At 52.3% G+C, this 27,285-nt stretch overlaps 2 protein-coding genes and 2 pseudogenes across 8 annotated transcripts in view; all 4 read left to right on the forward strand.

Annotated features, from left to right (window-relative positions):
* The window catches only part of LSS (lanosterol synthase), a 36,808-nt gene extending 26,098 nt beyond the window's left edge, over positions 1–10,710 (forward strand). For 2 of the 5 annotated variants that reach the window (XM_077995292.1, XM_077995294.1), the window contains exons 18-23: positions 4,053–4,118; positions 4,582–4,662; positions 5,790–5,960; positions 7,532–7,610; positions 8,391–9,256; positions 9,568–10,710. In XM_077995292.1, the coding sequence (XP_077851418.1) occupies positions 4,053–4,118; positions 4,582–4,662; positions 5,790–5,960; positions 7,532–7,610; positions 8,391–8,522 (529 nt within the window). In that variant the 3' untranslated portion in view covers positions 8,523–9,256; positions 9,568–10,710. Of the gene's footprint in view, positions 1–4,052; positions 4,119–4,581; positions 4,663–5,109; positions 5,294–5,789; positions 5,961–7,531; positions 7,611–8,390; positions 9,257–9,567 lie in introns of those variants that run through there. The other 3 variants (XM_077995293.1, XM_077995295.1, XM_028845209.2) reach the window with 2 other exon arrangements.
* Positions 6,112–7,164, forward strand: LOC106997207 (uncharacterized; annotated as a pseudogene). Its single transcript, XR_003727829.2, has one exon. The product of XR_003727829.2 is annotated as an uncharacterized LOC106997207 (transcript).
* Positions 9,064–10,710, forward strand: LOC144339577 (uncharacterized; annotated as a pseudogene). The gene is made up of 2 exons (XR_013414750.1): positions 9,064–9,259; positions 9,526–10,710. The product of XR_013414750.1 is annotated as an uncharacterized LOC144339577 (transcript).
* Positions 10,711–13,095: 2,385 nt separating this feature from the next.
* The window catches only part of SPATC1L (spermatogenesis and centriole associated 1 like), a 30,491-nt gene continuing 16,301 nt past the window's right edge, over positions 13,096–27,285 (forward strand). Inside the window, exons 1-5 of the mRNA XM_028845211.2 lie at positions 13,096–13,307; positions 13,637–13,762; positions 15,062–15,127; positions 15,429–15,561; positions 16,636–17,273. Of these exons, the coding sequence (XP_028701044.1) occupies positions 17,081–17,273 (193 nt within the window). The 5' untranslated portion in view covers positions 13,096–13,307; positions 13,637–13,762; positions 15,062–15,127; positions 15,429–15,561; positions 16,636–17,080. The remainder of the gene's footprint in view (positions 13,308–13,636; positions 13,763–15,061; positions 15,128–15,428; positions 15,562–16,635; positions 17,274–27,285) is intronic.

A 27,285-nucleotide genomic window follows, 5' to 3' on the forward strand; every position in this document is an offset into this window, starting at 1 on the left:
GTTGGTTGCATTTAGTTATCACATGGACACCCTTTTAACTTGGAATAATTCCTTAATCTTTCCTTGTGTTTGATGACTTTGTCATTTTTGAATTGTTCAAGTTATTTTGTAGAATATCCTCAGTGTTTTGTTTTTTGGTGTCTCGCGATTAGATTCAGATTATGAAGTTGTACATTTTTGTCAGGAACATTGCAGAAGAAATGGGGCCTTCTCCTGCACCTTGCCAGGAAGCACACAGCAGCTTTGATCCCTTGATTAAGGTGATGACCACTGTACTTAGTTTCTCAGCTATGAAGTTGCTTTCTGTTTCTTTGTGGGGAGACAGTTGTAGACTATGTAAATGTCCTATTTCTCATCAAACTTAGACCTGTTAGTGTTAGCATTTGATGATGATTCTTGCCTGAATCAATTATTTGCGTAATGCTTACAAATTGTCATTCCTTCCATATGTATTAGTTGGTGTTCTTACAAAAGCCTTTCGTTTGCCTCTGTTTATTTACTTATTTATTATCACTGTGGACTCTTAGATTCTTATGCTGTTGATTTTGATACTGATCTCATAGCTAGATAATTTTGCTAAACTTTAAAAAAAATGTATGCAGTTTATCTTTTATAGCAGCTTTAAATTTATAGAAAATTTGAGTGGAAGATGCAGTGTTCCCATAAAGCCACTAACGCCTCACACCTTCCACCAAGTTTCCCCTAATATTAACATCTTGCATTAAAGTGGTGCATTTGCTACAGTTGATGAGTCAACATTCATAAATTAATATCGTCCAGAGTCCATTGTTTACATTCAAGTTCCTCTTCATGTTGTTCATTCTGTGGTTTCACAGATGTGTGATGCATGTGCCCACCACTGCAGTGTCACACAGGATTTCACTGCCCCAGAGTCCTCTGCACTGTCCCCACCTCTGAACCCCCACAGGAATTCACTGCCCCAGAGTCCTCTGCACTGTCCCCGCCTCCGGAACCCCCACAGGATCTCACTGCCCCAGAGTCCTCTGCACTGTCCCCACCTCCGGAACCCCCACAGGATCTCACTGCCCCAGAGTCCTCTGCGCTGTCCCCGCCTCCGGAACCCCCACAGGATTTCACTGCCCCAGAGTCCTCTGTGCTGTCCCCACCTCTCAACCCCCACAGGATTTCACTGCCCCAGTGTCCTCTGTGTTGTCCCCGCCTCTGGAACCCCCACAGGATTTCACTGCCCCAGAGTCCTCTGTGCTGTCCCCGCCTCCGGAACCCCCACAGGATTTCACTGCCCCAGAGTCCTCTGTGCTGTCCCCACCTCTCAACCCCCACGGGATTTCACTGCCCCAGTGTCCTCTGTGCTGTCCCCACCTCCGGAACCCCCACAGGATTTCACTGCCCCAGAGTCCTCTGTGCTGTCCCCGCCTCCGGAACCCCCACAGGATTTCACTGCCCCAGAGTCCTCTGTGCTGTCCCCGCCTCTGGAACCCCCACAGGATTTCACTGCCCCAGTGTCCTCTGCACTGTCCCCACCTCCGGAACCTCCACGGGATTTCACTGCCCCAGTGTCCTCTGTGCTGTCCCCACCTCCGGAACCCCCACAGGATTTCACTGAAATTCACTGCCCCAGAGTCCTCTGTGCTGTCCCCGCCTCCAGAACCCCCACAGGATTTCACTGCCCCAGAGTCCTCTGCACTGTCCCCGCCTCCAGAACCCCCACAGGATTTCACTGAAATTCACTGCCCCAGAGTCCTCTGTGCTGTCCCCGCCTCCAGAACCCCCACAGGATTTCACTGCCCCAGTGTCCTCTGCACTGTCCCCGCCTCCGGAACCCCCATGGGATTTCACTGCCCCAGAGTCCTCTGCGCTATCCCCACCTCCAGAACCCCCACAGGATTTCACTGCCCCAGAGTCCTCTGCGCTGTCCCCGCCTCCGGAACCCCCACGGGATTTCACTGCCCCAGAGTCCTCTGCGCTGTCCCCGCCTCCGGAACCCCCACGGGATTTCACTGCCCCAGAGTCCTCTGCGCTGTCCCCACCTCCGGAACCCCCACAGGATTTCACTGCCCCAGTGTCCTCTGCGCTGTCCCCGCCTCCGGAACTCCCACGGGATTTCACTGCCCCAGAGTCCTCTGCGCTGTCCCCGCCTCCGGAACCCCCATGGGATTTCACTGCCCCAGTGTCCTCTGCGCTGTCCCCGCCTCCGGAACCCCCACGGGATTTCACTGCCCCAGAGTCCTCTGCGCTGTCCCCGCCTCCGGAACCCCCACGGGATTTCACTGCCCCAGAGTCCTCTGCGCTGTCCCCACCTCCGGAACCCCCACAGGATTTCACTGCCCCAGTGTCCTCTGTGCTGTTCCCGCCTCTGAACCCCCATGGGATTTCACTGCCCCAGAGTCCTCTGCGCTGTCCCTGCCTCCGGAACCCCTTAGTAGCAAACATTGATATTTTTACTGTCTCCATAGTTTTGCCTTTTCAGACTGACCTCTTTCACTTGGTAATAAGCATTTAAGATTCCTGAGTCTCTTTCCATGCTGGGACTACAGGCGCCCGCCACCACGCCCAGCTAATTTTCTGTATTTTTAGTAGAGATGGGGTTTCACCATGTTAGCCAGGATGGTCTCGATCTTCTGACCTCATGATCTGCCCGCCTCGGCCTCCCAAAGTGCTCGGATTACAGGCGTGAGCCACTGCACCCGGCTGTAGTTTCTCAGTTTTAATTTAGAGTTCTGTGTCTGTGTTCATGAGTGAGCCTGAAATTTTCACTTTTCCGTATCTTATTTCTCTGGGTTCCTAGAACGAACTAGAGAGTGTTCCTCCTATGTCTATTCTCTGAAAGAGTTTGTGTGAGATTAGAATGAGTGTATCTGATAATTTAGTAGCATTCATTTATAAAATTCCTAGGCCTAGAGTTTTTTTCTGGAAAAAGTTTACATTTTGACTCATTCTTTTAGTAGTTTTAGTACTGTTTAGGTTCTCTATTTCTTGATTGAGGCAGTTTTGGTAAGTTAATTTTTTCTAATTTGTAGATTTTTCTCTAAGTTTGCAAATGTAATACATAAAATTTGCTTCTCTTTTCTCACCATATCTGTAGTTCATTCCTTTTATCGCTAATATTACTAATTTGTACTTTGACTGTTTGTATTTGTTACCTGTTGCCAAGTATTAGTACAAACCTAGTGGCTTAGAACAGTGCACATTGATTACTTCACCATTTCTGTTGGTCAGAAGTCCAGGCGTGGCCTCGCGGGTCGTCCTCTGCCTCAGGGTCTCTCCGGGCTTCAGTCAGGGTGTTAGCCAGGACTGGGGTCTCTGCTGAGCTTCCAGTGAGGACAGATCTGCCTCTGAGCACACAGGGTCCTCGGCACGATCCCATTTCTCAGCTGGAGGCTACCGACGGCTGCTTGCTGCAGGGGCCTCTCTGGATGGCGTCTTCCCAAAAGCGAGAAGGAGGAGTTGGTAGAGGGAGTCTGCTAGCACCATGTGCAGTAACGCAGACCTCGGTCCCAGGACCGACACCCATCACCCCTGCCGAGATCTGCTGGTTAGAGGCAAGTCTCACGTCCCACAGGGTGACACTGGAGTAGACACTGCACTCCCGCCTTTTCAGAGAACCGGTTATTTTTTGGAAATATCAGTTAGATTTAGGATGGGTCTTCTTCGTCTTCTAAATCTATTGTTTTCTCTCTAATTGATTTTTTCCTGTTTTTATTTAGTTCACTTTTTTTGGTTTGCTCCTGCCTGGGTCACTGGATCTCAGTGATGCTGCTCCTGTTTGCAGCTGTGTCTGCAGCTGTGTCTGCAGCTGTGTCTGCAGCTGTGTCTGCAGCTGTGTCTGCAGGGCCTTCCCGAGGCCTTGCTTTCCCCTCACGTCCCTTTCTCAGACTCTGCCGATCTGCTTCCCGCTCTGGTGTCCTGTAGTTGCTTCTTTTTAAAACCCTCATAGGTCTGTGTAAACTGTTTATTTTTATGTGGTTTTTAAGGGAGACCATGCTCATTCTTTTGAGACCCTGGAATGGGTGGAATTGGGATAAACTGCCGTTTTACCGGAATGTTCACTGGACCAATCTCTTGTGTTCCAGGGAGACCCTCACGCAGGGCTTAGAGTTCTGTCGGCGGCAGCAGAGGGCCGATGGCTCCTGGGAAGGGTGAGTGAGCTCCGCCCGTGAGTGCGGACATGCATGGAATCCGGAAGTTTCTGCTGTCAAACACTGCATTCATAAATGTTGGGTTGTATGTTGGTGCTGCACCAGAAGTTTCTGGAAGTGAGCTGCCAGCCTGTGACTTCTGGGGGACCTCATTCCTTTGTGGCATGCCTGGCCTTTGCCCTGGTGAAAGTTGCTCAGTACGTTGCTGGGCACGGCCAGGCTGCTGGGAGCACGCTGTGGGCTGAGCGTGGCTGTTCCCCTCCACCCCTTCTGCTTGCTCTTAGGTATCTGGCTGGCTGGTGGGTCCAGCAGACAGAGCTGCTGTCTTCCATGGCCTTAATGCCTGAGGCACTGGAGTTGGTGGGCTGGCTGGGGCATGGGTAATTGTTGCAGAATGCCTGTTGTTTCACACCCCGGCTGTGAACAGGATGGAAGGGCTGAGGCTGTCCCTGTTTCCCTCTAGCTCCTGGGGGGTTTGCTTCACCTACGGCACCTGGTTTGGCCTGGAGGCCTTCGCCTGCATGGGGCAGACCTACCGAGACGGGTGAGTGCATGCCTGTCCTCTGGTGGGCGGGGGTTCTCAACCCAACGCTGTCATGAGTGTTTTTTGCTTTGACATTTGATTTTAGGGGTGTTTTTGTTCATTTGTTTTTTGAGATGGAGTCTCTCTCTGTCAACTGGGCTGACATGCAGTTAGTGGCATGATCCTGGCTCACTGCAGTCTCGAGCTCCTGGGCTCAAGCGATCCTCCTGAGTAGCTGGGACCACAGGCGCCTGCCACCACCCCAGGCTAATCGTTTAAAACTTTTATGTAGAGATGGGGTCTTGCCGTGTTGCTCACACTGGTCTGGGCTCAAGCGGTCTTCTTACCTCGGCCTTCCAAAGTGCTGGGGTTACAGGCATGAGCCACTGTGCCTGGCCTGTTTTTAATATTTTTAAACAGTGAGATAAGATCCCCTGTTGAAATGAGGGTGTTTCCCTGGTCCCACAGCGCTCCAGAGTTTCCTGACATGTATGCCGGAGGGACGCTTCTGGCCTCTGGCCCTTCCAGGCACACAGATGCCTTCCAACCCTGAGTAGGAGGATTAGGGTCCAGGGCCCCGCTGGACTGGGTTAGAAGGCAGGAGACCTCTGGTCGCAGCCCTGTCTCCAGCCGCCCCACTCTCTCCCAGCCCGGTCTCCAGCCGCCCCACTCTCTCCCAGCCCGGTCTCCAGCCGCCCCACTCTCTCCCAGCCCTGTCTCCAACTGTCCCACTCTTTGCCGCATAGATGTTTAGGGGTGAGGAGCACCATACTTGGCTGGGTCCCAGCGCTGTCTCCAGCTGCCCCACTCTTTGCCGTGTGGATGTTTAGGGGTGTGGAGCACCGTGCTTGGCTGGGCAGCTTGTGAGACGCTGCTCCCAAGCACTGCAGACTTCGCTGAGCCTGACGCACCTGTGAGGCCACCCGCAGCACTGGCATGTCCCTTTGTCCTCCCAGCGACTCGGGGAGGCAGGAGCATCTGTTCCCAGTTCACATCTGCAGAAGTCAAGCTCAGGGGTTTCAGTAGTGGCCTATGGCCCTTAGGTAGGGCGGCTCCTCCCCATACCCTAAGGCAGCCTGCTAGGGTGAGAAGCCAGGGGTCTGGGACCTTCCTTGGTGTGATGTGTCTCCTGTCTCTGGTCTTTGCAGGACTGCCTGTGCAGAGGTCTCCCGGGCCTGTGACTTCCTCCTGTCCCGGCAGATGGCAGACGGAGGCTGGGGGGAGGATTTTGAGTCCTGTGAGGAGCGGCGTTATGTGCAGAGCGCCCAGTCCCAGATCCACAACACATGTTGGGCCCTGATGGGGCTGATGGCCGTTCGGTAGGGACGACGGGACCCGTCCCTGAGCCTTGGGTTTGGGTGGAGGAGGGACACTCAGCTGTGAGCAGGTGGCCTGGGCTGAGTGAATGTAGACAGGCGGGGAGGCCTGTGGGCCACGGGCTGTTCAGCTGCCACTCTGGGAACAGACACCTACAAGAGCCATGTGCCCGGTTCCTGGGGCAAGGACGTGGGCTGCTCTCATCAAGTGGGGCCCTGCAGAGAGGCTCGCCTCTTAGAAGTGAACCACCCACCATTAGCAGTGTCGGTGGAAGAGCAAGGGCATCAGGGACCCATGGAAACAGCGAGGTGGGCTGCGATGAGAGTGCTGCCTCCTGGTATGGTAGTGATGACGGTCACAGCAGCTGCTCTCTGTGGCCCTCCTGTGTCCACAGCTGGTGCTGAGCCACATATGTGCCAGGTGCACACACACGCACATGCATGCAGGCATGCACCTGCACACACTGATGTGCACACACAGACGTATGTGGAGACAGATGCACACACAGGTCTCTGTACACACGTATGCATGCACAGGCACCTGTGTACACACGCGTACAGATGTGCCTACAGCATCCTGTCTGTGCCATGCACAGACATAGGTACATGGAAACAGATGCACATACAGGTCTGTATACACACGTATGCATGCACACACAGGCACCTGTGTCCACACACACACAGATGCACCCACAGTATCCCACCTGTGCCACACACAGACATAGGTACATGGAGACAGATGCCATACACACAGGTCTATGCATACACGTACATATGCATGCACAGGCACCTGTGTAAACACATACAGATGCGCCCACAGCATCCCATCTGTGCCACACACAGACATAGGTACATGGAGACAGATGCACACACAGGTCTATGCACACACGTACGCATGCACAGGCACCTGCGTAGACACATACAGATGCACCCGCAATATCCCATCTGGGTCACACACAGACATGTATGTATGCACACACTTACATACGCATGCACAGGTACCTGTGCACACACACATACAGATGCACCCGCAGCGTCCCGTCTGTGCTGCCCTATTAGGTTTGATCATTTGGGGAATCTTCCTAAAGCCCTGAAAGCTAGGGTAGGTCAGCTTGAGCAGGAGCTGCGGGGTCTGGGGGACCCCTGAGGGCAGGACAGTCACGGACCCACAGTTGAGCTGGGCCCACTGAGCCCTGGATCCTTCTTGGTGTCTCATCATGGCAAGCAAGCAAGCGTGAGCTCTTGTGGGTCTCCAGAAGCCTATGAGGACCAGTGGCCCAGGTGGGAACAAGGCTTGGCCTCCTTTTCTGGGGGGAACACCAGGGCAGGCCTGAGGAGGCCTGTGTCCCCAGCCTGTCATCGCTGTGGCTCCGCTTCTCAGGGCGCCTAGGAAGAAGGTGTGGCAAGAGCCCGAGGTGTTGATTGCACCTGGCAGGGCCTGTGGGCGTCAATTTAGATGCATCCGTGCTCACTGCAGCATTCCAGGGTTTGCCCTTATGCTCGGCTGTGTGAGGGTGAGGATGATGCTTGGAGGGCATGCACAATGGGTGTGTTTCAGCCTCCTCTTCCTCCAGGCATCCTGACATCGAGGCACAGGAGAGAGGAATCCGGTGTCTGCTTGAGAAACAGCTCCCCAATGGCGACTGGCCGCAGGTACGCCGCCAGGGACCTGAGCGCACGAGGCCCAGCACCGACCTCCAGTGTGTGCGGCTGTTTCCACGTCCCCCTGCTCTGTGTCCTTTTTGGGGTATTTTGGACACTTGGGAGGCGTCAGCTCTGCCAGTGAATGCCAGAGTTGGTGGCGGGTCTGTGGCAGGTGGTTGGGTCCTAAAGTCCAGATCTTGCTGCTTTTTCAAGTGATGCTCTGGCTGGGGGAGGAGCTGGATGGGAGAAGCCAGTGGGCGGGAAGCCCTTTTGCTCCAGGACAGACCCTCCGGCTCCAGACGACCCAGTGGCCCCTCACTAAGCTGGAAGTCCCTGTGGTGTGGGCGTCATGAGGTCATGTGAGGCCGACCGCCCTCCCCCGGGGTGAGGTCACGTGAGGCCGACCGCCCTCCCCCGGGATGAGGTCACGTGAGGCCGACCGCCCTCCCCCGGGATGAGGTCACGTGAGGCCGACCGCCCTCCCCCGGGATGAGGTCACGTGAGGCCGACCGCCCTCCCCCGGGATGAGGCTGAGTTGGTGGAAGCTGATGTGGTCGTGAGGGGCTGGTGACCCCGGCTCAGGGTTTGCTGCAGGGTGGGGAGTCTGAGCTGGACTGACGGTGCCGTGACTGGTGCGGGATGGACGACCTGCTTTCCTGTGCGCTTAATTAGCCCTTTCCAGGCTGACTCACCCGCAAGTCAGCCAAGCCAACAGCCAGGGCTACAGTTCAGGGACCAGCCCTCAGCTGACTGGTGAGCCTTTGTGTTTATTTCTCCGTGTTCTTTTAGGAAAACATCTCCGGGGTCTTCAACAAGTCCTGTGCCATCTCCTACACGAGCTACAGGAATGTCTTCCCCATCTGGACCCTCGGGCGCTTCTCCCAGCTGTACCCTGAGAGAGCCCTTGCTGGCCACCCCTAAGAACATGCCTGCCTGCTGGGTGCCCTCTGTGTGTTCCACTGAGGCCACGGGGTCCTGGCCGGGTAGGGGAGCCCTCCCATAAGCCTGTCTCGGGCTCCAGCCCCTCCACCTCTGCCTCATGGATGTGAATCTGGGGACCAGGCTGGAGGCAGGGATGGGGACAGGGTGGGTGGCTTAGACTCTTAATTTTCACTGTAGGTTCATTTCTGAGAGTAGCTTGTTGGGCTTGGGTGAGGAAGGGGGCACAGCGCCTTTGCCACCTCTGGGCAGGGTCTCCTCGAGGCAGTGAGGCTAGGAGGGTTTTTTCCGACCAATCGCTGAGTTCCTGGGAGAGGAGCAGCTGTGCCTGTGCGATTCCTGAGTGTCGAGTGGGCTTTGGGCTGGGGTCGGCCCTGGGCAGCCTGCTTTCCTGCACCTTCTGTCTGCTGGGCTGAGGGACACGAGGGCAGCCCTGTGACAATGGCATGTACGGTGTGCGTCCGTGAACAGCCCAGTGTGAGGTGCTCATGGAGCATCCTGAGGCTGTGCGGCAGGGAGCCTCATGCCCCTGGGTCCTGAGCTCGCCTGTATATGGGGGGGGTGTCATGGAGCCCCACATCCGAGTCATGAGCTCACCTGCGTATGCGGGGGCTGTCATGGAATGTCCCAAGTCTGTGCAGCAGGGAGTCCCATGCCCCTGGGACGTGAGCCCACCTGTGTGGAATGTGGTTTGTGAGGTGCCCACAGGGCTTACAGTAGTCTTTTTTTTTTTTTTTTTTTTTTTTTTTTTTGAGACGGAGTCTCACGCTGTTGCCCAGGCTGGAGTGCAGTGGCGCGATCTCGGCTCACTGCAAGCTCCGCCTCCCGGGTTCCCGCCATTCTCCTGCCTCAGCCTCCTGAGTAGCTGGGACTACAGGCGCCCGCCACCGCGCCCGGCTAATTTTTTGTATTTTTAGTAGAGACGGGGTTTCACTGTGGTCTCGATCTCCTGACCTTGTGATCCGCCCGCCTCGGCCTCCCAAAGTGCTGGGATTACAGGCTTGAGCCACCGCGCCCGGCCCTACAGTAGTCTTATGGTCACAGAAATGCACAGGGGAGGCCGAGGGTAACCAGGGGTGAGGGGCAGGCAGCAGTCGTGGTCACTGCCGCGAGGCACTGCTATATACAGGGACAGCCAGCGCCCAGCCCATCACCACTCCCTGGGCTGACTGGGCAGGTATAGCACCCTGGGAGCCCGGCATATGTCCAGGGCACCCCTACAGCTGCTGCCAGTCTCACGCCCAGGCAGGTGCTCTGGGCTGGAGCGAGGGCCAGGTTTTGGGTCGAGGCTTCCCCAGGTAATCCTGTGAGCTCCCTTCTAGCCTCTGACCCAGTCTGGTCTGGCTTGCATGGATGTAGGGCTTGGGATGGGAAGTTCAGGTCCTGGCTTTGCCTTTGAGTGATGTGGATGAGCAGCTCACATGCTCAGGACCACCCGAGACTGTCACTCTTCTCCCCTGGCTATTGGGAGGAGTCACTGAGAGCTTTGTTACCCCTGCTGCCTTGCCCAAAGCACACCCTACGCCTCCTTAACTGCTCTTCCTCTCCTCCCTGCTGCCTCCTGGGAGCTGACAGCCCCTGGCCTCTCCCCCTGGCTAATTGCCCTCCCTCGGGCAGTGGAGGTCTGCGTCTGGACACCTTCGGAACCTGTCATTTCCCGCCCAGAGTTCTTCAGGGCCACCCGTCTGCCTTGGTGCAGGGTGCAGGGCTCTCACCCAGGCGCCGCACCCTCTGGGGTCTCCTGTCCAGCTCCCTTGCCCCACCTGCTGTCACTGACTCTCCTTGGGACTCACCTGCCTGCTCAGAGCCCTGCAGGGCCTGGTCAGCTGCCTGTTCAGTGTCAACACTTCTCTGCACATCTTAAAACTGGGGTTTATTTTCGCTGAAGGAACTGTGGTGGGACCCTTGACATCTGTCAGGTTTGCACATGCTGTTTTTTTCCTCAGCCCACGTGTTCTGCCTCACGTGGGGCAGCAGCAGGACAGAGAGTGAATCACAGAGTCTGCCCTGAGCAGAGGCTGCTGTCCCTGGTACTCCTAGCCATGGTCAGATCATTGTACAAAACAGTTTTCCAGAAATTAAATGTAAATCCATTTTCATAGTGAAAATGTTATTGAAAGTCACTTTTATGAGCAACTACCTTAATAAACAGACATTGATTCCCTTTTCAGAAGCCTGTCACACTGTGTTTCGTTTCATCCTGGGGAGAACTGCAGATCTGGGGTTTCTGGCTGTTGTGCCTCACCTGCCTGTGGGGCGAGTTGGAGGCCCAGCCTGGTTCAGGGAACAGGAGCGACATGAGGAGTAGCAGGCTGCATCTCCAGTTACCTGAGGGAAAATAGATATTTTAAGAAATAATAGCATAGCCTATTTTAATATCTTTTAAAGGCCATAAGCATATCCAGGAAGATAAATAAATGTGATACAATGTCCACATAGGAGGAACTTTCTTTCACTGCGTTGTTTTCCTTCACAGTGGCCTTCAAGTCACAGGACACAGCTATCCGCTGCCCTCTTCGGTGTGTTACACATGCAGGACTTCAGTGACAGTATCCCTGCCCTCAGTCTTCCCGTTGTTAGAGGGCGTGTATCTTTCCTCAGTCTTCCCGTTGTTCAGAGGGCGTGTATTTTTCCTATTCCACGAAGAGGACTTTTTGTTCACAATTGGATCACGATGCAGAGGAGTCTGTTCCTTCCCCGTCGGCTTCTCTGGGTGCTGTGAGGGTGACTGTCCCCGATGGCTCATCACCCTGACGTGCTCTTGACAAAGGAGACCACCAAGAGGAGATGGCAGCTGCACCTGTGCAGCCTCTGTCTGAGGGGGATATTTGCCTCAGTGTGATTAAAAATCAAGTTCACTATCCTGAGTAACTCACAAAAAATTTTTGAATTCAGATGATTTTTATCAGGAATAGATTTTGAACATTCTGAAATCTTTTCCCTGGCGTCATATTAGGTTTTCTTTGTTTGCTATGATGTAAAGTTTCAGACTCTTGATGTTTTTAATATCAACATAGACCGTAGGACAAGGAATGGTACCAGAAATAAGTAAAGAGACAATAATGATAAGATCAATTTATCAAGACATAACAACCCTAAATGTATATGCACTAAGTAACAGCTTCAAAATACATGAAGCGAAATGGCAGAATTGAAGAGAATGAGATGAAAACACAATTTTAATGGGAGCTTTTCGTACTTGTCTTAGCAACTGATAAACATGAGATCTATAAGGATAGAGATTTGAACATCAACCAACACAAGCGAGTGGTCTTTGGAGGATACCTCACCTAACAGTGGTGAAGCACACAGCTTTTCAAGAGCTTGGGGCCCATGTGCTAAGGTAGACCATAGCTGGCTCAGGAGCTGAGTGTCAGGATGTCAGCAAGGATGGAAGTCATACAGAGCATCCTTCCCCACCACAGTGGAGTCAAACTAAATTGAAAGTCAGTGGCAAAGGAGCAAAGGCAGTTCGATGGAGAAAGGACAGTCTTCAACAAATGATGCTGAAACAACCAAACTTCATTTGTAAAAAAAAAAAAAAATGAACCTTGACATACCCTTCACATCTAGACACACTCAAGATGAATCAGAGACCTAAATGTAAAACATAAAACTATAAAACCCCTAGAACATCACGTAGGAGGAAATCTAAGTGACCTTGGGTTTGGCAGTGACTCTAGATATGACACCAAAGGCATGATCCACTAAAGAAAACATCGATAGGTTGGGCTTCACTAACATGATACATTTTTGGCTCGCGCCTGTAATTCCAGCACTTTGAGGGGCCAAGGTGGGAGGGTCACTTGGACCCAGGAGTTGGAGACCAGCCTGGGTACCATAGTGAAACCCCATCTGTACAAAACAATCAAAAGATGAGGCAGGTGTGGTGGTGCATGCCTGTTGTCCCAGCTGCTTGGAACACTGAGGTGGGAGGATTGCTTGAGCCTGGGAGGTTGAGGCTGCAGTGAACTGTGATTACGCCGCTGTACTCTAACTTACGTGACAGAGTGAGACCCTGTCTCAATAAAATACATAATTAATTAAAGTTTCTGTTCTGCAAAGAATGTCAAGAAAATGAAAAGACAAGTCAGAGACTGAGAGAATATATTTGAAAAACACAAAGGATCAGTATCCAAAAGAGCTCTTCAAACCCAACAATAAAACAACCTGGTGAAAAAATGGGCCAGAGACCTTAACAGACGCCATACCAAAGAAGATACCCAGTTGTTAAATAAGCATATGAACAGATGTTCCACATCATATGTCATCAGGGGAATGCAAATTAAAACGACCAATATACCTATTGGAGTGGCCACAATCCAGAACACTGCCACCACCAAGTGCTGGTGAGGACGTGGAGTAACAGGAACTCACCGTTGGCGGGAATGCAAAATGGTGAAGCCACTGTTTATTATTATTTTTTTTAATTTCTTTTTTTTCCTTCTCTTTTGATAACTTGAATAGGCACAGCCGCTGTGGAAGACAGCTTGGTGGTTTCTGACAAAACTAAACATACTCTCGCTATCTATCCAGCAATTGCACTGCTTGGTGTTTACCCAAAGGAGTCCACACAAGCACCTGCACACAGAGGCTGATAGCTGTTTATTCATAGCTACCCAAATGTGAAAGCAACCAAAATGTGCTTCCGTACGTGAATGAGTGAGTAGACTTCGGTGCAGCCAGACCGTGGAATATTACTCAGCACTAAGAGGAAATGAGCTATCAAGCCATGAAGAGACACGGAGGACCCTTAAGTGCATATTAGTAAGTGGAAAAGGCAGTTTGAAAAGGCTGCATACTGTGATTCCAACTAGATCACACTCTCGAAGGTAAAACTGTGGAAACAGTAAAAAGTCAGCGGTTGCTGGAGGTCAGGGCCGGGGGAGGGGTGAACAGAGGATTTTTAGGGCAATGAAACTGCTCCGGCCTGACACCAGCGGTGGATAAGGTCATCATACATTTGTCCAAAGCCAGAGAATGTGCAGCCTCGAGAGTGAGCCCCACTGTAAACTGTGGGCTTTGGGTGGTGGTGATGTGTCCATGTAGGTTCATCAGCCGTGACAAATTCTGAGTGTGGGTGTGCGCACTTGTAGGCCCAGCTGCTTGGGAGGCTGAGGCAGGAGGATCTCTTGAGCCCAGGAATTTGAGGCTGCAGTGAGCCGTGATCATGCCACTTGCCCTTCAGCCTGGGCAGCAGAGCGAGACCTTGTCTCAAAAAGGTACCACTTTGGTGCAGGACGTTGATAATAGGGGAGGCTGTGCATTTGTTGGGGCAGAGAGTGGGGAAATCTCTGTACCTTCCTCTCAATGTTGCTGAGAACCTAAAACTCCTCTAAAAACAGTCTTGAAAAAGACAAAAGCACAAAGGAAACCAGAGAATATTTCAAGTTGAAGGAGAATAAAAACATGACATTAGAATTTGTGGGGTGTAAAGCTTGATGCCCGGGCTCCACAACCACAGGAAACGGACAAACTACCTGACAGCCACAATTGTCCGCAAAACGCACATGAGGGAAAAATAGAAACTGTCAGTAGCGTTGTGTCTTTTAATAAATTGATTTAGAAATTTAAAACCTTCCCAGAAGAAATCTAGTTCTAGGTAGCTTCACAGGTGAATTCTGACGTTTAAGAATGAACACCCGGCCGGGTGCGTTGGCTCAAGCCTGTAATCCCAGCACTTTGGGAGGCCGAGACGGGCGGATCACGAGGTCAGGAGATCGAGACCATCCTGGCTAACATGATGAAACCCCGTCTCTACTAAAAAATACAAAAAAAAAAAAAAAAATACTAGCCAGGCGAGGTGGCGGCACCTGTAGTCCCAGCTACTCGGGAGGCTGAGGCAGGAGAATGGCGTAAACCTGGGAGGCGGAGCTTGCAGTGAGCTGAGATCCGGCCACTGCACTCCAGCCCGGGCGACAGAGCGAGACTCTGTCTCAAAAAAAAAAAAAAAAAAAAAAAAAAGGAGGAACACCCAGAAAATGGCATGGAACCCCTGCAGCTGATTTTAAAAGGCCAGTGTTCCAAAGCCAGACCAAGACATCACAAGAAAGGGAGATTCAGATTGATTTCCCCTGTGAGCATAAAAATACTTAAGATATTAATAAATTGAATCCAGTGCTATATTAAAAGGATAATGTGTCAAGATCAGAAAACTGTCAGAGTGTTGATAGGTCCGTGGCTGGAGAGTACGTGATGTCAGGAGAAGGCTTCCTTGGAGCGGGAAGAAGATGGCATTTAAAATATGATGGGAGGAGCCAGGGCAGGAAAAGCCATTCAGGGCCCCGTCGGGCTCAGAGTGGGGGGCGCATCTGTGACTCACCCCTGACTTCTCTCTCTGCCCTGCATCCTGGACATGCAGGGGCATGCCCTCGTCAGTGGGCTGTGTCTGGGCCCCCGTTGTCTTGATCTGAGGTGTGAGCCCTGTGGTGCAGCCAGACGGGTTGGGTTGTGTCAGGAACGCTTGGGGTATGGCAACCTCCATTCTCCACAAAGCCTGACTCGAGACTCTCTCCTGGAAGCAACGTTGCCCTAATGTGGCCGCCCGGGCTGAATGAAGGTGGTGGTCTCCTTGGGGACGTCTGCACGTGAGTGCCCTTGGTGGTCCTGAGTGCCCGTCACAGGGCTGGAGGTGTGGTTGGCCCACTGGGTTGTTGGTGGTCCTGAGTGCCCATCACAGGGCTGGAGGTGTGGCCAGCCCACTGGGTTGGTGGTGGGTGCCCGTCACAGGGCTGGAGGTGTGGCCGGCCCACTGGGTTGGTGGTGGTGGGTGCCCGTCACAGGGCTGGAGGTGTGGCCGGCCCAGTGGGTTGGTGGTGGTGGGTGCCCGTCACAGGGCTGGAGGTGTGGCCGGCCCACTGGGTTGGTGGTGGTGGGTGCCCGTCACAGGGCTGGAGGTGTGGCCGGCCCAGTGGGTTGTGTTTTCTGGACTACGTCCCTTCCCACGAGGATGAGATGACCCTTCTGTTACATCCCGGCTGCTGATAAAACAAGACTCTCGGAGCCAAGAAACAACACTGAGGTGATTTACTTCCCCAAGTAATTGGAGAAGCGGGGAGTCAGGGTGGGTTTCAAGCTGGTCACACTGACCGAGGACAGCGCCTACTCTAGCAGGACCCTGTGAGCCACAGCCCTGCGTGACGGCCCGAGAGGCCGTGGCCATGGGTTGGGGCCGTCCTCAGTTAGGTGCAGGCAGGAGCAGTGCAGTCAGGAACAATTGGTGTCTCAGACATGGGCGCTCGTGGTCCGAGGGGTGGACAGGCACTGCTGGACCCTTCTCATTGGGGAGTGAGGTCAGCAGGTGGCCTCCAGCCCAGCCCTCAGGGCCACCCAGCGCCCCTCAGCATGTGGGGCCAATCGTGGGGCCCATGGTGGGGCTGCCCCAGGCTGGTCTCCTCCCCAGGGTGGTCTCCCTGCCAGGCCGGTCTCCTCCCCAGGCCAGTCTCCCCCTCCAGGCCGGTCTCCTCCCCACAAGACTGGTCTCCCCCCAGGCTGGTCTCCCCCCAGGCTGGTCTCCCCCCAAGACTGGTCTCCTCCCCAGGCTGGTCTCCTCCCCAGGCTGGTCTCCTCCCCAGGCTGGTCTCCTCCCCAGGCTGGTCTGCCCCACAGGCTGGTCTCCCCCCCGAGGGTGGTCTCACCCCAAGGCTGGTCTCCCCCCCGAGGCTGGTCTCACCCCAAGGCTGGTCTCCCCTCCAGGCTGGTCTCCCCCCCGAGGCTGGTCTCACCCCAAGGCTGGTCTCCCCGCAGGCTGGTCTCCTCCACCAGGCTGGTCCCCACCACAGGCTGGTCTCCCCTGCCAGGCTGGTCTCCCCTCAAGGCTGGTCTCCCTCCAAGACTGGTCTCCCCTGCCAGGCTGGTCTCCTCCACAAGCTGGTCTCCCCCCGAGGCTGGTCCCCTCCACCAGGCTGGTCCCCACCACAGGCTGGTCTCCCCTGCCAGGCTGGTCTCCTCCCCAGACTGGTCTCCTCCAGCTGCCCTCACCAGCCCCTCCTTTCTCAAATGTGGGTGCCAAGGATGGGCCCTGATGCACACCAGATGCCGCCCTGGGTGCCGGGGCCCACAGGAAACTGCACTGGGATCCCTGTGTCCTGGGCAGGTCCTGTGGGAAGTGCAGCCCACGTGTTACTCAGGTGAAGGCAGCGTCCCCACCCAGCCTGAGGACTCCACACAGGGTGGACGCCCAACCCTCGCTGGGCCGCTCACTGGGGAGAGGCTTGGACGCCCCCTTGGAGTGCAGTCCCGACATCCCGTACCTGCCTCATGTCCTTGGCATTCTCGGGCCCCGGTCGTGGTGTGGGAGTGGCTGCCTGTGCACACCACGGGCCTCCAGCTTCACGGCCTCAACGGGGCCACGAGCCATCGCCGGGTCAGGCGGGGGTGCCGGGCACCTCATCACTAGGGCAGTGACATCACAAGGCGCAGAAGGCGGCGGTGGCTACGGAACTCCATGCCCGGGCTGTTTCTGTGGTGCCTGTGGGCTCTGGGCTCCCACCTCCATGGGGCTGCAGGAGCCGTGAGGGACGAGAAGGGACGCGCCCGCCATGGCTGAGGGCGGCGAGCTGATGAGCCGGCTTTTGAGCGAGAACGCAGACCTGAAGAAGCAGGTGCGCCTCCTGAAGGAGAATCAGATGCTGCGGCGGCTGCTCAGCCAGAGCTGCCAGGAGGGCAGTGGCCACGACCTGCTCCCACCCAGGGCCCCCGCCTACCCCGAGGCCGGCTCCCCCGGGAGTGGAGGTGAGGCACCACCTGGCTCACATGGCCCAAGGGTCCAGCCTGGTGGATGGGGGGTCGTCGGGTATCTGCTCCCTGGGCGTTGAAGGGGGTGGGCAGCTCCCTGATGCGGGAGGTCACGGGCACCTTTCACACCCTCAGGTCTGAGTAAAGCAAGCCCAGGTGGTGGGTTCTGCTGTTGCCCTCAGGTGAGGCCCTTCCCCTCCAGGCCCACTCCGGTGAAGTGGGCGTGGTCAGCTGCAGTCATGGAGGTGCCGCCGTAGGGGTAGAGCAGGTGGCGTGCAGGCTTGTGGGCCTCCAGGGCCCCAGGCAGCTCTTCCAGGCTGGGCCTGGCTGGCAGTTTGCTCTGCTGCGTGCGTCTCTTCTCCTCCTGGGTCAGGGGCGAGGGGCGTGTCAGACCAGCCACACGAGTCCCATGGGTGCTGTGTCCCATCCACTCACATCCCCGGCCAGAGCTAGCTAGGCCAGCCCCGTGGTAGGAAGGTCCCACCCCAGGGAGGCCCCAGAGCGGGCCAGGGGAGCGGGTGGGGACGAGTGGGCACCTGTCCCTGGGGGGTGGGAGTGTGGGGCCATGATCCACTCACCACATAGTATTGACTCCAACCTTCTGTGGCTTTTTATTGAAAAATATATATATAGGGTTTGATCACTTTCTGCAAAGTAGTAGGCTTTATTCTAAAAGTTTTGGGAATACATTCCCCGTTCCTGCGTGTGATCTGGGGTGTGGCTGACAGTTGTGCCCTTGACTCTTCATTGGGATGATGGGCAGAGGACAGAGGACACAGCATTTCCTGGGACTCCCACGGCCAACCTCAGCTTCCCACCTGGCTGGGCCGGGAAGGGACGTGGTCAGCCTGCCTGGTCCTGGACGATGGAGCAGGCAGCCTCGCCAGTGCCTGTGAACGCTGCTGTCTGCAAGCACGAGCCATGCCCAGGAGGCCAGCTCTGCCACTCACCAGGGGGCACTCCAGCACCTGCGCTGGGCTGGTCGCTCCCTGAGTCCTTCCCAAACGCCGGCCACCACCCTCAGATGTGCACTCTGAGCAGGCGCAGCGTGCAGGAGGTGCTCTCCGCAACCAGGCCCCAGGCCCTGCTCGGAGCTCCGTGGACAAGCCTGAGAGCGAGCGTGTCTGGAAGGAAAGAGGGGAATCCATGGCAGCATCCCCACACCTTCAGTCTCCGGCAACAGGCAGGGGCTCCTCGCAGGGAGCTGGGGGGAGAGCACCTCACCAGGAGGGGTGAGAGCACCTCACCAGGAGGCACGGGGACAGTGTGGTTGGGGAACCCGGTGCCTGGGGGCCATGCTGTGCGAGGCCCCAGGTTCTGCATCTCCCTCAGCAGCCACTGAGCCCCACGCTCACCACAGGGCGTTAGCTGGGCAGACCTGCGCTTATGGCACTGGGCCACGTGCAGGGTCCCGTTCCCAGCACTTTTGAGGCCCAGGCACTGTGGCTGCAAAAGGGCCCAATCTGTTTGGTGTGTGCAGACCACCACAGGCTGCCTGCCGGGCTGTGTTGCCATCCTCCTCCCCAAGAAGGAATCACCCTGGGCCGGACCTCAGGGCTGGACAGGAGAGGGGCAGACCCTCGACCCTTGCCCAGGCTGTGCAGTCCCCAGAGGGACCCTTGTCAGGGGCTGAGTCAGGGCAGGGTCTCCATGACCATGGCTAGTGCCCCTGCCGTTGGGTCACCTTGGCAAACCCAGGTCTTGCTGGACACAGGTCTTGGGAGGAGCCTCAACCTGAGGCCAGCAGGCCTTCCACAGAGGGCCTTGGAGCCCCTGCCACAGGGTGTGGGGCAGGCTCAGTGTGGCCCAGGCTGGCAGTGGGGAGGGGCCAGGGCAAGGCCACCCTCAACTCTGCCACTTCAGTGGCAGCGTGTGGTGCACCCTTGATGCTCTGGGCCTCAGCATGTGCTTGGGAACGTACCTGGGCTGTGGGACGCTGCATTCAGGACCAGCCCTCAGCAGGACTGGGGTGGGGAAAACCAGCACTGAGCTCCTGCATAAAAGGAGAAGTTTATAAACAAGGGAACCACCACCAGCAATGTTTGCATGTTGCCAAGACTTCCTCAGTGTCTGTATTCAAAACAGGATGAGTAAAAACCCACTTTTCTTACGGATTCAACAGCACGTGCTCATGGTAAACTTATAAATGCCATGGAGGATGCAAGGTTTAAGGGCCACGCCTCCGGCCCCCCTCCCCAAAGGCAGCCACGGTCAACGTTTTCTTGGGTTTTCTCTGGAACTTTGATGGAGATCTGTGTGTTTGTCTGTGTGTTTGTCTGTGTATATTTTTGGTCCACCTACACAGGATTGTGCTGTTCCGCAACTTGACTTTTGCCCCTTAACCATCCATTTTCACTGGCATTCCCCATCAGTCCTCATCTGCAGCTCTCCCTGGCACACTTCAACGCTGGGCTCCTCCTGTGGGGGCCCCAGGCAGGCAGCACTGTTCCCAGTTCTCTGTGACCACAGACGCTGCTGCTGTGGGTGGCCTGTGCAGGCACCCTGTCTCTTTGTGTAGGATATCCCAGACGGGGGTCCTCGGGTCAAAGGCTGTGTGCATTTGAAATGTTGAAATAGAGACGGTCAAACACTCTCCGAAAGGCCCCTACACCCCACTAATGGAGGAGGAGGGCGCTGCGCCGGCATCGTTCCACCATCACAGGAGTGCTCATCTGTCCCCGTCAGCTGGGCAGCAAGGCCTCCAGGTCTTCTCACCCAGGTTTCTAAGTGAGTGACGCGAAGGGCCAGTGGGAGCAGCAGTCCTCTGCCTCCCCTCCCGAATGCCCCATCTCATTTCCCTCGGGATCGTCCTGGTCCCTCCAGCACTGCCACGATGCCACTTGCCATGTCTCCACTGGAGAGGTGTCCCCTGAGGACAGCCAGGCCCCCCCTGATTGCCCACTCGCTCCCTGGTTATTTGTGGTGGATTGTCAGATGATTTCCAACGGTGGTGAGGATTCTCTATGTGCAACTCCTGGTCACTCCTTCCCGCTGACGGATAGAAGATCATTCCTGTGTTGTTCGATGCATTTTTCAATGGCCATGCAATATTGCAGATTCAGATGAACCACAATGTAATGAATTCTCCTTCGGTTTGAAATTAAAGTTTTTCTTCCCCTTGAGGTAAATAACACCACAAAAAAGGTTTTAAGAGTTGTTAGATTTAGGGTTATTTCCACTGGATTTCTTTTTTTGGTGTGTGTGTGATTTTTTTTTTTTATTTTTTGAGGCGGAGTCTCGCTCTGTGGCCCAGGCTGGAGTACAGCGGCCGGATCTCAGCTCACTGCAAGCTCCGCCTCCCAGGTTCACGCCATTCTCCTGCCTCAGCCTCCCAAGTAGCTGGGACTACAGGCGCCCGCCACCTCGCCCAGCTAGTTTTTTGTATTTTTTAGTAGAGACGGGGTTTCACCGTGTTAGCCAGGATGGTCTCGATCTCCTGACCTCGTGATCCACCCGTCTCGGCCTCCCAAAGTGCTGGGATTACAGGCATGAGCCACCGCGCCCGGCCGGTGTGTGTGTGATTTTTTTACTTTTATGGAGATGGGATCTTCTGTGTTGCCCAGGCTGGTCTTGAACTCCTGGGCTTAAGGGATCCTTCTGTCTTGACTTCCTAAAATGCTGGGATTACAAGTGTGAGCCACTGTGCCTGGCCTGTTATTTTTTTTTCTTTTTGAGACAGGGTCTCTGTTCCCCAGGCTGGAGTGCAGTGGCATGATCATGGCTCACTGCAGCCTTGACCTCCCTCTGGGGCTCAAGCAGTCCTCCTACCTCAGCCTACTGAGTAGCTGAGACTACAGGTGCTTGCCACCATGAGTGGCTAATTAATTTTTTTTTTTTTTTGTAGAGACAAGGTCTCCCTATGTTTCCCAGGCCAGTCCCAAACTCCTGGGCTCAAGCGATACTCCCATCTTGGCCTCCCAAACCGTTGGGATTACAGGCATGAGCCACTGTCCAGCAGGATTTATGTTTTTAAAAATAGAATCATTGGTTCAGAAGGCAGGAGTAAATGGTTTTTTGTTTGTTTGTTTGTTTTTGAGACAGAGTCTGACTCTGTTGCCCAGGCTGGAGTGCAGTGGTGTCATCTTGAATCACTGCAACCTCCGCCTCCCGGGTTCAAGCAATTCTCCTGCCTCACCCTCCCCAGTAGCTGGAATTAAAGGCACACACCACCATGCCCGGCTACTTTTTGTATTTTTAGTAGAGATGGGTTTTTGCCATGTTGGCCAGGCTGATCTTGAACTCCTGACCTCAGGTGATCCACCCACCTCAGCCTCCCAAAGTGCTGGGATTACAGGCATGAACCACAGCGCCTGACCATGTATTTCTTTTTTAAAAAACTTTTAAGTTCAGGGGTACAAGTGCAGGCTTGTTACATAGGTGAACTTGTGTCATGGGGGTTTGTTGTACAGATTATTTTGTCACCCAAGTATTAAGCCTAGTACATTAGTTATTCTTCCTGATCCTCTCCCTCCTCTCACCCTTCACCATCTGGTAGGCCTCAGTGTCTGTTGTTCCTCTCTGTGTGTCTAAGTGTTCTTATTGTTTAGCTCCCACTTACAAGTAAGAGCATGCGGCATTTGGTTTTCCGTTCCTGCGTTAGTTTGCTAAGGATAATGGCCTCCAGCTCCATCCATGTTCATGCAAAGGACATGATCTCATTTTTTTTTTTTGAGATGGAGTTTCACGCTTGTTGCCCAGGCTGGAGTGCAATGGTGCGATCTCGGCTCACTGCAACCTCCACTTCCCGGATTCAAGTGATTCTCCTGTCTCAGCCTTCCAAGTAGCTGGGATTACAGGCATACACCACCATGCCCAGCTAATTTTGTATTTTTAGTAGAGACGGGTTTTCACCATGTTGGTCAGGCTGGTCTTGAACTCCTGACCTCAGGTGATCCACCTGCTTCAGCCTCCCAAAGTGCTGGGATTACAGGCATGAGCCACTGCTCTCTGCTGACCTGTTTTTTGTGGCTGAATAATATTCCGTGGTGTCTATGTACCACATTTTCTTTATCCAGTCTACCACTGATGGGCACTTAAGTCGATTCCATGTCTTTGCTATTGTGAATAGTCTGCAGTGAACACATGCATGCATGTGTCTCTGTAATACAGTGATTTAAATTCCTTTGGGTATGTACTCAGTAACGGAATTGCTGGGTTGAATGGTATTTCTGTTTTTAGGTCTTGGAGGAATTGCCACACTGTCTTCCACAATGGCTGAACTAATTTATACTCCCACTAACGGTCTATAGGCATTTCTTTTTCTCTACAACGTTGCCAGTATCTGTTGTTTTTTGACTTTTTAATTATAGCCATTCTGACTAGTGTGAGATGGTGTCTCATTGTGGTTTTTATTTACATTTCTTTAATAAGCAGTGATGTTGAGCTTTTTTTCATATGCTTATTGGCTGTATGAATGTCTTTAGAAAACTGTTCATGTCATTTGCTCACTTTTGAATGGGGTTGTTTTTTTTTTCTTGTAGATTTATTTAAGTTCCTTATAGATGCTGAATATTAGACCTTTGTTAGATGCATTAGTTTGCAAAATTTTTCTCCCATTCTGTAGGTTTGCTGTTTACTCTGTTGATAGTTTATTTTGCTGTGCAGAAGCTCTTTAATTAGATGCCATTAGTCAATTTTTGCTTTTGTTGCAATTGCTTTTAGCATCTTTGTCATGAAATCTTTGCCCATCCCTGTGTTCTGAATGGCATTGCCTAGGTTGTCTTCCAGGGTTTTTATAGTTTTGAGTTTTACATCTAAGTCTACAATCCATCTTGAGTTGATTTTTGTATATGGTGTAAGGAAAGGGTCCAATTTCAATCTTCTGCATATGGCTAGCTAGTTATCCCAGCACCATTTATTGAATAGGGAATCCTTTCCTCATTGCTTGTTTTTGTCAGGTTTGTTGAAGATCTGATGGTTATAGGTGTGCAAACTTATTTCTGAGTTCTGTATTCTGTTCTGTTGATCTATGTACCATGCTGTTTTGATTATCGTAGCCCTGTAGTATAGTTTGAAGTTGGGTAGTGTGATGCCTAAAGCTTTGTTATTTTTGCTTAGGATTGCCTTGGCTATTCGGGCTCTTTTTTGATTCCATATGAATTTTTAAACAGTTTTTTTCTAGTTCTGTGATTAATCTCAATGGTATTTTAATAAGAACACCATTGACTCTATAAATTACTTTGGTCAGTATGACCATTTTTATGATATTGATTCTTCCTATCCATGAACGTGGAATGTTTTTCCATTTGTGTCATCTCTGATTTCTTTGAGCAGTGTTTTGTAGTTCTCCTTGTAGACATCCTCTACCTCCCTAGTTAGCTGTATTCCTAGGTATTTTATTCTTTTTGTGGCAGTTGTGAATGGGAGTTCATTACATTTGGTTTGGCTCTTGGCTTAATTGTTGTTGGTATACAGGAATGTTGGTGATTTTTGCACATTGATTTTGTATCCTGACACTTTGCTGAAGTTGTTTATCAGCTTAAGAAGCTGGGTTGAGACTATGGTGTTTTCTTGATATAAGATCATGTCGTCTGCAAACAGGGATAGTTTGACTTCCTCTCTTCCTATTTGGATGGACTTGATTTCTTTCTTTTGCCTGATGGCTCTGATCAAGACTTCCAATACTATGTTGAATAGGAGTGGTGAGAGAGAGCATTCTTGTCTTGTGCCAGTTTTCGAGGGGAATGCTTCCAGCTTTTTCCCATTCAGTATGATGTTGGTTGTGAGTTTGTCATAGATAGCTCTTACTATTTTGAGGTATGTTCCTTCAATACCTAGTTTATTGAACGTTTTTAACATGAAGGGGTGTTGAATTTTATTGAAAGCCTTTTCTGCTCTATTAAGATAATCATGTGGTTTTTGTCTTTAGTTCTGTTTATGTAATGAATCACATTTATTGGTTTATGTTGAACCTACCTTGCATCCCAGGGATAAAACCTATTTGATAGTGGTGGATAAGCTTTTTGATGTGCTGCTGGATTTGGTTTGCCAGTATTTTGTTGAGAATTTTTGCATCAGTGTTCATGAAGGATATTGGCCTGAAGTTACCTTTTTTTGTTGCATCTTTGCCATGTTTTGGTATCAGGATGATGCTGGCCTCATAGAATGAGTTAGGGAGGAGACTCTCCTCAACTTTTTGGAATAGTTTCAGCAGGAGTGGTACCAGCTCTTCTTTGTACATCTGGTACAATTCAGCTGTGAATCCATCTGGTCCTGGCTTTTTTTGGTTGGTAGGCTATTTATTATTGACTCAATTTTAGAGCTTGTTATTGGCCTGTTCAGGGATTCCATTTATTCCTAGTTCAGTCTTGGGAGGGTGTATGTGTCCAGGAACTTATCCATTTTTTTTCTAGATTTTGTAGTTTATGTGTATAGAGGTTTTCATAATATTCTCTGATGGTTGGTTGTATTTTTGTGGGGTCAGTGGTAATATACCCCTTATTTCTGATTGTGTTTATTTGAATCTTCTCTCTTTTTTTCTTTATTAGTCTAGCTAGTGGTATATCTATTTTATTAATTTTTTCAAAAAAACGAGCTCCTGGATTTGTTGATTTTTCAAATGGCTTTTTGTGTCTCAGTCTCCTTCAGTTCAGCTTTGATTTTGGTTATTTCTTGTTTTCTGCTAGCTTTGGGATTTGTTTGCTCTTAATTCTCTAGTTCTTTTAGCTGTGATGTTAGGTTGATTGATTGAGATCTTTCCAGCTTTTTGATGTGGACATTTAATGCTATAAATTTCTCTCTTAACACTGCCTTAGCTGTGTCCTAGAGATTCTGGTATGTTGTATTTTTGTTCTCATTAGCTTCAAGGAACTTCTTGATTTCTGCCTTAATTTCACTATTTACACAAAAGTCATTCATGGGCAGGTTATTCAATTTCCATGTAATTGTGTGGTTCTGAGTGAATTTTTTAGGCTTGATTTCTAATTGGGTCCATTGTGGTCTGAGAGATTGTTATAATTCCAGTTCTTTTGCATTTGCTGAGGAGTATTTTACTTCCAATTATGTGACTGAATTTAGAGTGTGTGCCATGTGGCAATGAGAAGAATGTATATTCTATTGTTTTGGGGTGGAGAGTTCTGTAGATACCTATCAGGTACATTTGATCCAGTGCCGAGTTCATGTCCTGAATATCTTTGTTAATTTTCTGTCTCAATTATCTGTCTAATACTGTCAGTGTGGTGTTAAAGTCTCTCACTATTATTATGTGGGAATCTAAGCCTCCTTGAAGGTCTCTAAGAACTTGCTTTATAAATCTTGGTGCTCTTGTGTTGGGTGCATATATATTTAGTGTAGTTAGGTCTGCTTGTTAAATGGAACCCTTCACCATTATGTAATGCTCTTCTTTGTCTTTTTTTATATTCATTGGTTTAAAATCTGTTTTGTCAGAAACTATCATTGCAACCCTGCAATTGTAGTTTTCCATTTGCTTGGTAGATTTTTCTCCATGCCTTTATTTTGAGCCCGTTTGTGTTATTGCATGTGAGATGGGTCTCTTGAAGACAGCATACCAATGAGTCTTGGTTCTTTATCTAACTTGCCATTCTGTGTCTTTTTTTTTGAGACAGAGTCTTGCTCTGTCTCCTAGGCTGGAGTGTGGTAGCAATCTTGGCTCACTGCAACCTCCGCTGCCTGGGTTCAAATGATTCTCCTGCCTCAGCCTCCCAAGTAGGTAGAATTACAGGCATCCACCACCATGCCTGGCTAATTTTTGTTATTTTTTAGGAGAGACGAGATTTCATCATGTTGGCCAGGCTGGTTGTGAACTCCTGGCCTCAAGTGATTTGCCTGCCTTAGCCTCCCAAAGTGCTGGGATTACAGGCGTGAGTCACCGTACCTGGTCTGTTTGATGACCTTGAGGTTTTGATTGTGGTATAAGGTGGATTCAGCCAACTGGCTTCATTTATGGAATATTTAAGGGGCCAGTGCCCAGCTCCCAACTCCTGGACTGCATGCTTTAGCTCTGGGGCACTTGTTTTGGGCCCTGACTTTGTTCTCTGGCTCCTTGAGGTTTGGAATCCACTGCACTGGGGGACTGAGGTACTGCAGCTACAGCAGAATGGCTGGCAGATGCAGGGTGCCTGCCTTCCTGTGGGGGTTCACCACAATGGTGGTGGCAAAGCAGCTGGGGTGGGCATGGGGGGCTCCTGCTGGAGACTGTGTGCAGTCACTCTGGAGGTACTGTAGGCATGGGGTGGGGTGCTGGTGGGCACAGGTCTAGGTGCCTTTTATGTGTCCTGCAAGCAGGAGTCATTGCTCAGGGTCCAGGAGGATCCACCATTCTCTGCTCAGTGTTAGGTCAAGGGCAGGGTGCTGGTGGGTATGGGGCTTGCTGGCTTTGTGTGTGCCAAGGCTTCATTTGCAATGGAAGTCTGTGGGGAACGGGGAGGCCGACTGGACTCCTGTGTGCTGGTTGGGGAAGGAAATCAAAACCCACCTGTGCAGACACCAGCTGAGTGATGTGGCGAGTTGCCTGGGCCCAGGGGAAGCTGCAGTATGAGGAGGGAGTGGGCGGGCTGGTGCGTGACCACTGGGGCTGTCTCGCTGGAGCTCTCCACTGGTCAGGCACAGTCTGCCAGCACAGAAGCTATGGCGAAGGCCCCCAGGGCACTCAAGACTGCCTTGCAAGCAGGCATGGCCAGGCTGGGGCCCCAGGAGAAGCCAGAAGACCAAGGGGTGCTCAGGTCGGACCGGTCCCATCTGATGGGCAAGACCACCCTGCAGAGATCAGGTCTGACACTTCCCCTAGGCCCAAAGTCTCCTATGGGAGCAAGTCAAGCCTGGGGAGTGGCTGTCCCTGGCTGTGTTCCCGCACCAGACCCTCTGGGTTCTGCTTAGCTAACTGCTGCCCCCACCACTTCTCTAAGCAGCTCTCCCTGCCAACTGGAGTGTCCATGGTGGCCGCGGGGTCTCCCCCAGCTGGGGATCCAGAGGGCCATGGCAACAGTGGGTTGCTCCTTGCCCATTTAACTCCCCCATTTTCCCAGAGCGGTTGTGGGTCCAAAAATGAGTA

The sequence above is a fragment of the Macaca mulatta genome, chromosome 3 (genome assembly GCF_049350105.2).
Source record: "Macaca mulatta isolate MMU2019108-1 chromosome 3, T2T-MMU8v2.0, whole genome shotgun sequence".
NCBI lineage: Eukaryota > Metazoa > Chordata > Mammalia > Primates > Cercopithecidae > Macaca > Macaca mulatta.